This window comes from Malus domestica, chromosome 17, assembly GCF_042453785.1.
Source record: "Malus domestica chromosome 17, GDT2T_hap1".
Taxonomy (NCBI): Eukaryota; Viridiplantae; Streptophyta; class Magnoliopsida; order Rosales; family Rosaceae; genus Malus; species Malus domestica.
This window is the reverse complement of record NC_091677.1, coordinates 12591017-12603717: the sequence shown is the minus strand read 5'-3', so window position 1 is coordinate 12603717 and position 12701 is coordinate 12591017. Positions and strand designations below refer to the sequence as shown.

General features: G+C 34.6%; 1 protein-coding gene across 3 annotated transcripts; it reads left to right on the top strand.

The window, feature by feature from the left end:
- Positions 1–7843: 7843 nt before the first annotated feature.
- On the top strand, positions 7844–10841 carry LOC103405171 (WRKY transcription factor 71-like). Of its 3 annotated transcripts, none has more exons than XR_001786166.3 (4): positions 7844–8565; positions 9128–9268; positions 9971–10455; positions 10606–10841. XR_001786166.3 is itself a non-coding variant. In XM_008344130.4 (4 exons), exons 1-3 carry the CDS (start codon positions 8042–8044, stop codon positions 10401–10403), a joined length of 1098 nt encoding a protein of 365 aa, XP_008342352.1. In that variant the 5' UTR covers positions 7844–8041; the 3' UTR covers positions 10404–10409; positions 10606–10841. The 3 variants fall into 3 exon arrangements, 2 of the variants coding, with proteins under 2 accessions (XP_008342352.1, XP_070673500.1); XM_008344130.4 differs by having other exon boundaries at positions 9971–10409; XM_070817399.1 differs by having other exon boundaries at positions 9971–10841.
- The last annotated feature ends 1860 nt before the right edge of the window (positions 10842–12701 follow it).

Sequence of the window (12701 nt, the reverse complement as noted above, 5' to 3'; positions counted from 1 at the left end):
TTATATACTTATCCACACTAATGATCGGAGCAATCTAGCGAAGATCACAAAAAGTGACCGTTTTCGCTACCTAGGATCTATCTTGCAAGAGAACGGAGAATTAGATGGAGATCTCAACCATAGAATACAAGCTGGATGGATGAAGTGTAAGAGTGCATCCGGCGTGTTGTGTGACCGTCGTAGGCCACTGAAGCTCAAGGGAAAATTTTATAGGACGGCAATAAGGCCAGTGATGTTGTATGGCATAGAATGTTGGGCGGTGAAGCATCAACACGTACACAAAATGGGTGTAGCGGAGATGAGGATGCTTCGTGGGATGTATGGGCACACGATAAAGGATAAGATTGGGAATGAGGATATCCGAGGTAAAGTAGGAGTAGCCAAAATTGAAGGAAATATGAGAGAAAATCGGTTCCGGTGGTTTGGACATGTGCAAAGAAGGCCTACTGACGCTCCGGTTCGAAAATGTGACTACGGGACAGAGGTTCAGGGCCGAAGGGGTAGAGGAAGACCTAGGAAAACTTTGGAAGAGACCCTAAGAAAAGACTTGAGTACTTGGATCTAACGGAGGACATGACACAAAACCGAGCGCAATGGCGTTCTAGGGTTCATATAGCCGACCCCACTTAGTGGGAAAAGGCTTTGTTGTTGTTGTTGTTGTTGTTGTTGTAATCTTGTATGTTGGTGGAATCCTCACCATTCTTCTAAACTCTTACACCAACTTGAACTTTGCTAGAATTCTCTAGCATGTGCATGGATCTTTCTTTATGTATGGGCCGGATCAATTGTCTTGGGCCAAGACAAGATTACATTTCAACAAGGCCAACTCAAGACCAAAGACATGATTTTGTGAAAGATTTTTTTTTCCCTTCTGATCTTCAATAAAATCCTACCACTTCGCCTTAAATATGCTAGCCACTGGTGGTAGTCTGGAAGGGGAGGAGGGTATACGAAGCATCTATGCTTCGTGCTCCTCTCCCCCTCCCCCTCCTTTCCTTTCTTTTTATCTCAATGTCTTTCTTCATGGTATATTTCCTCATGTCAAGTCCACTCCTAATAGCATTTTCTCTACTTGTTGATCCATCATTAGTTTTGAAGAATTTTGTTAGGATATGCCCATACTTTTTTTTTTTGCCTTCTAATTTAAATCAGGATTGTGTTCGATTTTATGCGCAATTGGATCTTTGATGATGAAGTTCTGAGTCTACAGATCTGTCAATTGTTGCATAGGTTCTTCATGGCTAGTTGAAATGATTTTTGTGGCAGCACTGGTTCGATTTTGTGGTGGTTGTCAAGGTTTAGCATTATGGCTTAAATCAGGATTGTGGTGATTGTGGGTTATAAGAGCTTGATTTTGGATTATGCTCGAACTTGGTTTAGCATTATGGCTTAAATCAGGATTGTGGTGATTGTGGGTTATAAGAGCTTGATTTTGGATTATGCTCGAACTTGGTGATATTATCTTTAATCTCTTGTCTTCACATTTTTGATATACAATTAAAGTTGATCTAATAAATAATATTTTATATATAAAAAAAATGCCCTTGCGGGTAAATTATCCATATTGTACTAAGATTGCACTCAACACTCGCCAAGATATCGGTAGATCCGATATAAGTTGTATCCGGATGCGTGCATTAGTTTTTTCCCAGTTGTTGTTAAACACATAGAATACTTTTTGTATGCATTATGTTGAGGAATTGAGACCAAGCTAGTAAGGAATGGATCACAAAAAGTTGATATAAGGGATTAAGAAAAGCACTCTATGATCATTACAAAGATATGTAGGAGAGTTCTGCAAATGACACATTCCAAGGAGGGATTTGCAAATCCCTCTCACTTGTTCTTGTAGTAGTCATAGAGGGCCTTCGTAATCCCTCCTATATATCTAACATTTTGTGATTAGTTCATTGATAATTTGACCTTAATTAATTCCTTGGGACTTGAAAATTCCTCAACCAAGAATAACCTTAATAAAATATCAAACCCTAATAAGGAATTGCTTGCCAAGTTTCCCCTCTTTCTATATAGGGAGGAAAAGCTAATCTAGAATGCTGTCACTAAATAATTATCATATTACATCATATGTATAACGCTAAGTCAAAATGTTCTTCTATGTCCAAACTGATTAGTATAATAAAATGTTTAGTTGTGGAAGAAAAAACAGCTACTCTCTGTTTTAATACCGCAAAAGCAGTGGATTGTAGTAAATTTTGACCTTTTGAGCATATATACCTAAATAAAGATAGATTAGTCATGAATTTGTCCAATAAATTATCGAACTGGACTTGGCTGCTGCTTACACCAAATCCTGGTTGGACACGTGTCCAAGTTTTGATTTTTTTAATCAAAACTTGGACACGTGTCTAACCGAGATTGAGTGTAAGTAGCAGCGAAGTTAAATCCTAAATTATCCTTGATGATTCATGTCAATACTTGTTTAATATAAAAATGTCATTGTCCTTCCCTTTCATTTCCTCTGTAAAAAATAATATCTAAGCCATTGGTGGAGCAGTTGTCCTGTTAGCTTGAACATTACAGGAAAATGAGTTTTTTATGAAGTTCCGGTGGAAAAGCTTAAGGTTGAATAGATTCTCTTTCAATCTAAACGCTTTAGTGGTTGGATGCAGTCAAGAATGATTCTGACTTAATTTAAGGAAAAATCCTCCTTTCACATTTTAACTTTGACAAAACCCTAGCTAGTTGTCTCATACTGCATGAATTTGAAGGGTGACACACACCCACGCACAGATTAATTAACTGAAAACCCTACAAACGAAAAGTAATTTAATAAAATTGTTTGTTTTGAACATCAATTGTCTAATATTGGATGGATTTGCTTTTTTTTTTTTAATGGTTGAAAAAAGTTTATGGGGAGGGAATGTTACCCTCTTTCAGGGTCAAGGTATACCACAAGTCTCTTTGAGGAATTACAGAGGTGGTGTTATCCTCTTTTACGCAAACTTTGATCTTAATCAAGCGAAGAGAATGATCCTTACTAACTTAACCAAACCAATCTTTGTCGGCATGAATTTGCATTTCTCGCTAGCTAGGGTTAGTGATCTTGAATTTAGTATGACAACAAAGGATAGTACTATAGAAATTAATTTGCCTAACCAAAAACGGTGAACTTACCACTCATATGATCCACAGTCAAACACGCTAGCTAATTACGTAGACCATATGTTCTTTTGTATATCTTCCATTTTATTTTCAAGTACATTGGTGATAAGGACTCGTATCATTTTCCTAGTTCCACAAAGTGGTCAGTTTCGTTAATTTGCTTTTGGTTACAAATTGTGAAGCTGATCACATTAAGAAAATAAAATACGATAAATTCCATCTAGTTTATATGTACCATGAACAAGTACTCTAAAAGAAAAAATATATTCTTTTGCGTCGCCAAAAAATATATCTCCTTATGCTTGCAACGCTCTATCACGTGACCAAGTTTAACTTACATGGGAGATCCTTCCCAAGTCTAGATTAGTTGTTCATAGTTTACACCAAGACAAAGGTCTGAAAACTTTGTTTGGCACGTTTCAATGTTCAATAATCCCAGAAGAAATCTAGTACAAAAGACCTCCCATATATACTAATTAATTTGTAGAATTTAATTGCTCATATTCTTTGGACCTATATGTCATGCATGATTACTTTTTTCTTCACTCCAACACTAAAATGCTTGGATTATATATAATTAATCTGATTAATGCAAGTTCTGGTGCTGAATATTTTACCCCAGAGATGAGCCAAATCTAAGCATTTTTTTATTCTAAATGAAAATACATTTCAATATTCTATATATTCTTTATGTCTATTTATGTCTATTTATTCCGTGTAGGATTACTGTCTAGACCTAACAAATAAACCTGCTCTTCATTGACCAACACTCCATGCCAATGGCAATGTCACTTGTCAGATACAGATAGTGTACTCCTTTTATCATTTGCAAAAAAGAACACTAAATTGTCAACAATCTCAAGCTACTTCTTCAATATGGTTGCGTTTACAATTATTTCTTTTAGATTGATGCTCTCCTCCCCTATCAAAGGCCTCACCACTAAAAATATTCCAACCATGTCATAGCATATGATACATTCCAACTTAATTATTACTCCCACTTTAATTCCTATTGGAAATCGATTCGAGCAAATTTCTATGTATTTTAAGATGCTGTTCTTCTTCTACCTAAACTCAAATTAGTCAGCCTTAAATATGATTACGTAGAATATGACATAGCTTCGTAAATTCTTCTAGTCAACTCTAAATTCTATAGAATAGTGCAAGAGTTATATATGTGCACAGTATATACATATATGATTTCTGATTGAACACAAAACTGATGGATCGATCTAAATCATGATTTCTTTGACGCCAAAGATTAATTTCTACATCAGTCATATCAATTTGGTCACAACATTTTGTTCCACAGATAACTTAATCGTAGCAAAACATTATGTACCAAACTATTACTCGTCTTTGGATAATATATATCATTTGATCTCATTAAACAAATATGGTAGCCATGTTTTGGTCAATATAGCCATTTTTTATTAGTGGAAGGTCGTTTTGGAAGTGTTTATGCATGAGACGCGCAAATATTTATTAGTTTGTTTTATATATACACACACACAAAACCGTGTAAAAGGCATGCAGAATATATGAAGGCAAATTGAATGAAGAAACAATATATACTACTCTACTTTGTATAATTTAATTCTAAAATGTTATATAAATTATTATTTGTGAATACGATTGTTGACTATGTAAACATCTCAAGATTCAAAAAATAATACTAACGCGGGCTTTATATTTATTTATGGCCTTCAAGAAGCCATGTGAGATAAAATTCTCATGTATAGTTTTGTGATAGCGATAGTAACAATAATGGTATCACAATTATTTTAAGTTAAATTAATTCTAATTATCATGACAGTAATTAATGGGGAATCTGTGCGAGAAATAGAAGCACCGATGCCGATTGGCCAGGACTAAGGTCTGCAGGGTATAATATATAATGCAAGACATCAAATAACTGAACATGCACACAAAAGGAATTCAAGTACAAATTGTAGGATCAGGATCCTCTCCTGAGCAAATGGAGAGGATCCTCCTGACTAGGCTCATCAGACCGTTCAAATTTTATCCAACTGCTACAATTATTATAATTTTTAGAGGAACCTCCTGTTTGTAGTCGTTGGATAAAATTTGAATGGTCCGATGGGCCTGATCAGAGGATCCTTTCCATTTGCTCAGGAGAGAATCCTTATAGCAAATTGCAGGGTATATCGACGAAAATGAAATTGTACGTGTTGAATGGATTCGAGAAGGTAGAGTAGTAGCTAAACCTGATGCAAATATACTAAAAAGGAAAATATCTTAGGTCAATTCTACATAGAGTGGATTCGCCCCTTAAGTTATGGCTCGTCTTTTTTTCTTTTCTTTTTGTGTTTCTTTATTTTTTCAGGGCTCCAGAACCCGAACCTCTAAAAGTGATAATTGTTCGTAGCTCACTAACTTATAAAGTATGTTAGTACATGTCATGCATGCATACAAAATAGTGCACCCATCTAAACCATCAAATCCGACACAAGCGGGAAACTTCTGTTAATACTGAAGAACTAGAAAGTTTTCCAATTTAAAATCATTGGCCTAATATATGAAATCATATACAACTTCATGAATGATAAGAGTTGCAGCATACCGCACGATCAATTGTGCTCCAATGCCCCTATATATGCGTGATATTTCAATCTATCTAACAGCTAGTATGTAGGCTCGTTGATTGCCTCCATTTAATTGTCGTCTTCATTATTATTATTATTATTATTATTATTGTTGTTGCTGCATTGGAGAGTTTAGAACTTTGAACACAACACAGTCTTACATATCACTTTACCCGCTCTCATCACTAGACTAATCCTGTTTTCATTCTTTTTACTGAATGCATGATCTCAAGAATATCCTTTCAAGGATGATATATACTTTTATGTACGAGGTTCGTTTTACAGTTTTCTTTTTTGCTTAAATGATTACTTTATATTGAAGAAAGTTGAGATTCTATCATAAAATTAATTGGCAATATGTGGAACAGTCCAACATCTTATAAGCTCTTGCATGATTTGGTGCTAATGTAGGACTTTGTCTTCACATTCTCACACGCCCTCTACAATTGAACAAGTATATTGTTTATACAAAGATATATTTATACTAAGGATGAAGTTATCATTCACAAGATAAAGTTATCATTCACAAGATTCAAACTTAGACTTCTCATTTGTAAATGAAGATAAATATCACTTAAAATGCCTCTGTAAAATTTTCGAACATCTAAAAAAAAAGATTGTCGTGGAAAAACCATCATTTGATCATTTAAAAAAAATGGAGAAGCCATCATTTGATCATTTAAAAAAAAATATAGTACAAGTGGTTGAACATGTATAATCAACCTTTACTTGTTCATACAAACGAGCTTTAAGGCCTGCAAATCGGGATAAAGTACTTTTGGAGTCTGAACACTTAACTTTGGTTATATTTTGAGGAGAAAAAAACAAACAAATTAGTTTGTCAATATATATAATTATCATATGAAATTGGCATTCGACCAACCTTTTTAATCTTGAGGGGATGCCCTTGACCGACTTTCAGGAAACGGGAAAAAAGCGAGCCACAAAATTCGGGGGTTACCGTAACGGAGATGACGTGAAGGGCCAATCAACTAGACATAGGCGTGTGATGGGAACAGAATGTCGCTCCCACGTGCCACCTACGGTCAAAAGACGGTGCCCAATCCGTAACACGTGTAAGCCCTTTCAGCAAACCGTTATCTTGGACATCTTGACCGCCACACCACACCTCCTAAGTGGTCCCTATCCCTAACCACAGATAAAACACTAACAAGCAGAAGTTACCATTCGAATCGAAAGACCATAAAAGTATCACGTAGTAAAGATCGTTGTATTTCAGTTTTTGATTGGGCCTCACGTGATATTTTCACATGGCTGACATTAGTCTGTCAGTCTTGGGGCTAGAATTGTCATAGCACTAGCCCTGGCTGCCAATTACCAAGACTCAGAATAATAGGTGAAGAGTGTTTTGGAGTGATTTTGGCGCTTGCCATGTCTAAAGCTAATGGATGGAAGTGCTCTAAGTGGTTTCAATGTCTAATCGATGATCGATTGCAAACTCTGAATTAAAAAGATTTCAACAACGGCAATTCTCATATCGCAGTAAAGAAATGTTAGCAACCTTTTCACTTCTTCATTTCAATATTCTCATTTCTCTTCAGATGCATACTCTCCTAGCACTCAAAATTAAAATTTTAATTATACAAAAATTCCCATTATTTTTCTCCTTTGTTATTATTATTTATATTTTAGTTTGTCGACCAAAAAATAATTAAATTTTTAGTTTTGTGTACTAGTGGCATACATGTAGCGTGAATAGAAGTGAGAAAGTTAAAATGAAAAGATAAGTGAGAAGGTTACTATAGCACTCCCAATCTCAAAAAACTTCTTCAATTTTATGAAAATGTCATCTTTCTTAAGGATATTTGGGTTCATGTTATTAATCATTTCACTTTTTAAGTTTTTGTGTTATTTAGAAGAGAAATATAAATGGAGATCGAGGAACGAAGAAGAGTAGATGAAGGATGGGCTAAGAGATGTAAAATAATGTACATTTTATTTTTTTTCCTCTTTACCACTACTCTTCTTCATTTCTCTTTTATCTTAAATACTTTTGTCATATCTCAAACATAAAAAGTGAATTTTAGTAGTTATTTAGTTGGAAGGAAATTTATAAGAAAATGAAGAAAATAAACTATTGCTGTGAAACTGCCAAGTGCGCAAAGTAGCCAAAAGTAGCTAGCTAGCATCCCATCCGATCTACTCCTCTCTCTCTCTCTCCTATTAAAAAATGACAATGATAAAAATCAAACCTAAAGCTGAATTTCTCTAAAAATAACAAAGCAAGAATCTCATCCCCATCTCTCTCACATCTCTCAAAAGCTTCTTCTTCTTCTGGTTCTTCTTCTACCATGTCAAATGAGAGGAAAAATCCTTACCAGTACGATCCTTTCGACTATAACCACCATGAGATCAACAAGTCAAGCTTTCCATTCTTCAACTATGGCAATTCCTCCACATACCAAAACCAACCAGATGACCCACAAACCCTAAATGGGTTTGAATCTGATCATCCTAATCCGTTCATGAGCTTCACCGACTGCCTACACGGATCATTGGACTACAACACCCTCTCGAAAGCCTTCGACATGTCGTGTTCTTCATCCGAAGTCATTTCTCCACCGTTGGATCATGATAACAACTCAAACAAGCAGCAGGCGGCAGCAGGTGTACGAGATCACTCAGTGGGGACTACTAGTACCACTGAAAACCCTTCCACACCAAATTATTCCTCAATATCTTCTTCATCTAATGAAGCTGCTGGTGCTGCTGGTGATGATCAAGTTTTAGATGAAGATTCAGATCATAAGAGAAAGAAAGATAAACAGCCAAAATTAGGGTCTGATGGAGTTCATGAAGACAAGTCAAAGAAAGGGTAGGTTTTTTTGGTTCCTTGTGGCTAGATTCATGGTAAAAGTTAATTAGAAGTTTTAGTTGTTATTTATTACTTTCATTCATAATTTTAATTCCTCTCTTGGTGTATATGGATAAATAGGGCTCCCTAGCTTGACTGTATTTTGTCTGAAGGTGTTTCAAAGTCTTTTGTTTTTTTTTTTTTTTTTTTTTTTGAGAAATTCAAAGTCATATTAACCAAATTAACTAACGAAAACTTTTTAGTGCATTTTTCTCCCTTGTGTCATTAATTGAAGAGATATTTCTTTATTTATTCGCTTTCTCATTATCTTCCTTATATTAACCCTAAACCCTAAAAGCAAAAACTGGGATCTATATCTAGAACCCTAATCACACACACACACACACACACATACATGTATACAGTAGGTCATTTTTTGGGTACAAACAAATTTCAAGAAAAACTATATCTAATTTGTTCAGATCATTTTTGGAAACTGGGTGTCTTGTCTCTCTTTTTCTTTTATTTCTTTTATTAGGTAGTGCTAATTGTTGACTGAAGCTTCTGAAATTGTGAGATTCAGGAGCAAAGCAAAAAAGAAAGAGAAACCGCAGAGGGAACCACGTTTTGCCTTTCTGACTAAGAGTGAAGTGGATCACCTTGAAGATGGATACAGATGGAGGAAGTACGGACAGAAGGCAGTCAAGAATAGCCCTTATCCTAGGTTAATATAAATATATATATATATATATATATATATATATATATATAGATTTAATTTAATTCTAGTAGAAAGTACATTCCGAAAGGAAAAAAAAATCCAATTTATAATGATTTGTGGGTGTGAACTAATCTCCAATCTTTCAACAGCCGTTTATTTCATTTGGCCGGTCAATAGCCATTATTTGATGATGAAATGTTTGTTACATGCAATTCATATATCTGTTAGTGGCCATTCATATGTAGTTATAATTAATTTGCACTTTATAAAGTTTCTTTGATGCTATTAGGAGAAGGATTTTGTTTAAGCGACTCAATGAATAAGCTATAATTAATTATTGAACACATTATTTATGGGAGTCGAATCCGGTACCTCTAGTTAAGCCGTATACAAGTGGCTGCATTTGAAGTTAAAAACACTTTCTACAATGCATAAATTGCTCTAGTACACTGTCATATAAAAAACATGGTAGCCTTCAAATTAAGCCCTAATTAATCACGTATTAGTATAATGTTTTATGTACTTACTTTGGTTTGATATATAACTAGCTCTTGATCTAGTGGTTAATTTCACTCGACCTAAATATGATATTTACAAACTTTTTACATTTCTTAGTTAGAAAAGCTTATAACATGAGACATATATAATTGATATATGTGGTGAACTCACACAAGTTTTCAATTACTATTTGCTTAAATTTTTCAGGAGTTATTACAGATGCACTACACAAAAATGCAACGTAAAGAAGCGTGTTGAGAGATCATTCCAAGATCCATCAATCGTGATCACAACATATGAAGGTCAGCACAACCACCAGTGTCCAGCAGCAACACTTCGTGGTAATCTCAATCTCAACGCTGTCGGAATGCTGTCACCTAATTCGCTTTTGGCAGCGGCATCTTTGAACGGATCAGCAAGATATTCACATGAATTCTTAGCTCAATTTTTCCCAGTGAACAACCAGGTGCAATTGCCAAATCATTTCCATGATCATCCACCAAGTTCAATGTTATACTCAAATCTCATGAATCCTCATAGTCATCACCATCATCAGCAGCAGCAGCAACAGCTACATGCTCCTGACTATGGTTTGTTGCAGGATTTAGTTCACTCGTTTAGTCACAAGCAAGAACCATGAATATTTGTGAGTACTTTTCCAGTCGATCGGCGGGCAATTATATGCACCAAAAGTATGATATTTGCAGTACTCTATATATACCACTGCAAGTAGTCCTACATTTATCTTTTGATCTAGCTGTATCATTATTGCAGTACTGTCTTGTGTGCACGCTTTCTCTGACCCTGATCTGTCTTCTTCTCTCTTAATCTTTTGTACCCAGATTTTCTTTGATGGACTAAGAAACAGTATGGCTCTCAAGAAATAGCATTCAGTGCGTAGGGCGTGCTAGTATATATAATTCTGAGGACTGCAGTGCATATTGTTCTTGTGCTCATAAAATTAAGGGCTAACTACATTTCACACTCTTTGAGTTTGGGATGATTTTTCAAAATGGGTTGTGAAGTTTTAATTGTACCGTTTGCATCATAATGTATTGAAGTTGGTTAATTTATGTCACTGGTTGAATTGATTGTTGTCCTTCATTATATTGATGACATAGTGAGCTTGAGACTTTTATGTGGGCTACTATATATATACACATGTACACTGCGTTTGCACCACATTGACAGAAAAACTCATCAATTTAATGGAGGATTAGATGTTTAAAGAGACAAAAGGTGTCAATTGATACAATTTCAAAACTTCTGAAGACAATGTGAGAAAGATAGAACCTCAAAACCCATTTGGAAAATCACGCAAACTTAAAGGGTGTAAAATGTAGTTAATCTACTAAAGCTTCTCAAATTGTTAGTGAATGAAGGTACTTCTTTTGAAGGAATGGCAAACTGTCTAGCTACTCGAGAGGGCTAATTACTGTACTTGAAGATATGGAGCTTTACTACGGTGCATATATGTATGTATGCAAATATGTATATATAGCTAGCATTGCAAAATGAGAGCTTAACTGTACGTGAAGAAATGGTTGATTGGAGAGCTAAGGTTAGAGCTATATTTCTAGGAGGATTAAGGTTTTCTTTGCGTGTGAGCGTTCAAATAGTATATATGCATGGCTATTAATCCTACTAGAAATTATGCCCCGTACGTTTAAGTTCTTCTAAAGGACATCCTCGAATAAGTAGACAAATGTAGTTGCATTGTTAAGTGTATTTTGTAAAATGAGAGATTTTAGGTTTCAATGTGTGGATGATGAATTCAGTACCATTTTATTCTTCATTTCCCAGTGTAAATATATCATCTTATATATGTGTGTGTGTGTGTAAGAGTAATGCTAGGTAGATCGAGTTTTTAAACTAAGTAATAATCCAATCATTAATAACTACGTCATATAGTTTACAAAATGTGGTTTAAAAAATTTGGCATCTCTAGCATTACCCTATATATAAAGAAGGTGTAGTTGTATTGTCTTATTGCTAGTGAAGATAGTTTATGGTGTAAAAGAATAAAATTTAAACTTAAGACAATTGCAAATCAATTGATATTGGATTAATTTCACAATTTATGTGTATGCGTGAAGATAAAATTACGTGTAAAAATTGATGTGGTGTTAGAAATTTACTCAAATTTAACACATATCGCGTATAAAGTTTATAGCGGCTTAGTAGTGTTAATGCTTATACAAAACATTATATGTATAATTTGAGTGTATGTGTAACACCAAACTAGCATGCCACTTGAGAATGCCAATACACATTGAGAACCTAATAAAAACAACATACTTCGACTGTGAAACAAAACCCTAATTATTTGTTCCAAATTTTAACACATATCGCGTATAAAGTTTATAGCGGCTTAGTAGTGTTAATGCTTATACAAAACATTATATGTATAATTTGAGTGTATGTGTAACACCAAAGTAGCATGCCACTTGAGATACCGATACACATTGAGAACCTAATAAAAACAACATACTTCGACTGTGAAACAAAACCCTAATTATTTGTTCCAATCCGTGGTATGCTATTGGTGGTTATAATTTGCCTCCGGGAGTGTCCTGCATTGGCCTTTGTTATAGAGGTTCTTTTGCCATCATCCCCATATATTTTCCAAACTTACCTCATATTTAGCGTGCTCAAACCTTTCTTTTTCTGAAAATATGACTTTAACCCCTCAAATTCAATTTTTTCCATATAAAACTCAACATAATTTTTTACTAAAAAAAAACCCAATGACTAGGATCCACCTAAGTGAATTCATTAATTATATATTACTTTACACATTTTACATTTTAGATGCCTAAAATACCCTTATTGCATATTTGATGTGCACAATTAATTCTATGCAGATTGTAAGGAGAGAGTTTATGATTTCGCAAAAAGAAAAATAAGACCTTAATGTTAAAAATTCATTGCATATTAA

What these genes read in the sequence shown, in the direction of transcription:
- LOC103405171 (XM_008344130.4), top strand. Translation starts at nt 8,042, where the DNA reads ATGTCAAATGAGAGGAAAAATCCTTACCAGTACGATCCTTTCGACTAT. An exon ending in GAAGACAAGTCAAAGAAAGG is followed by an intron (nt 8,566 to 9,127) that starts GTAGGTTTTTTT and finishes TGTGAGATTCAG; the next exon opens with GAGCAAAGCAAAAAAGAAAG. An exon ending in AAGAATAGCCCTTATCCTAG is followed by an intron (nt 9,269 to 9,970) that starts GTTAATATAAAT and finishes TAAATTTTTCAG; the next exon opens with GAGTTATTACAGATGCACTA.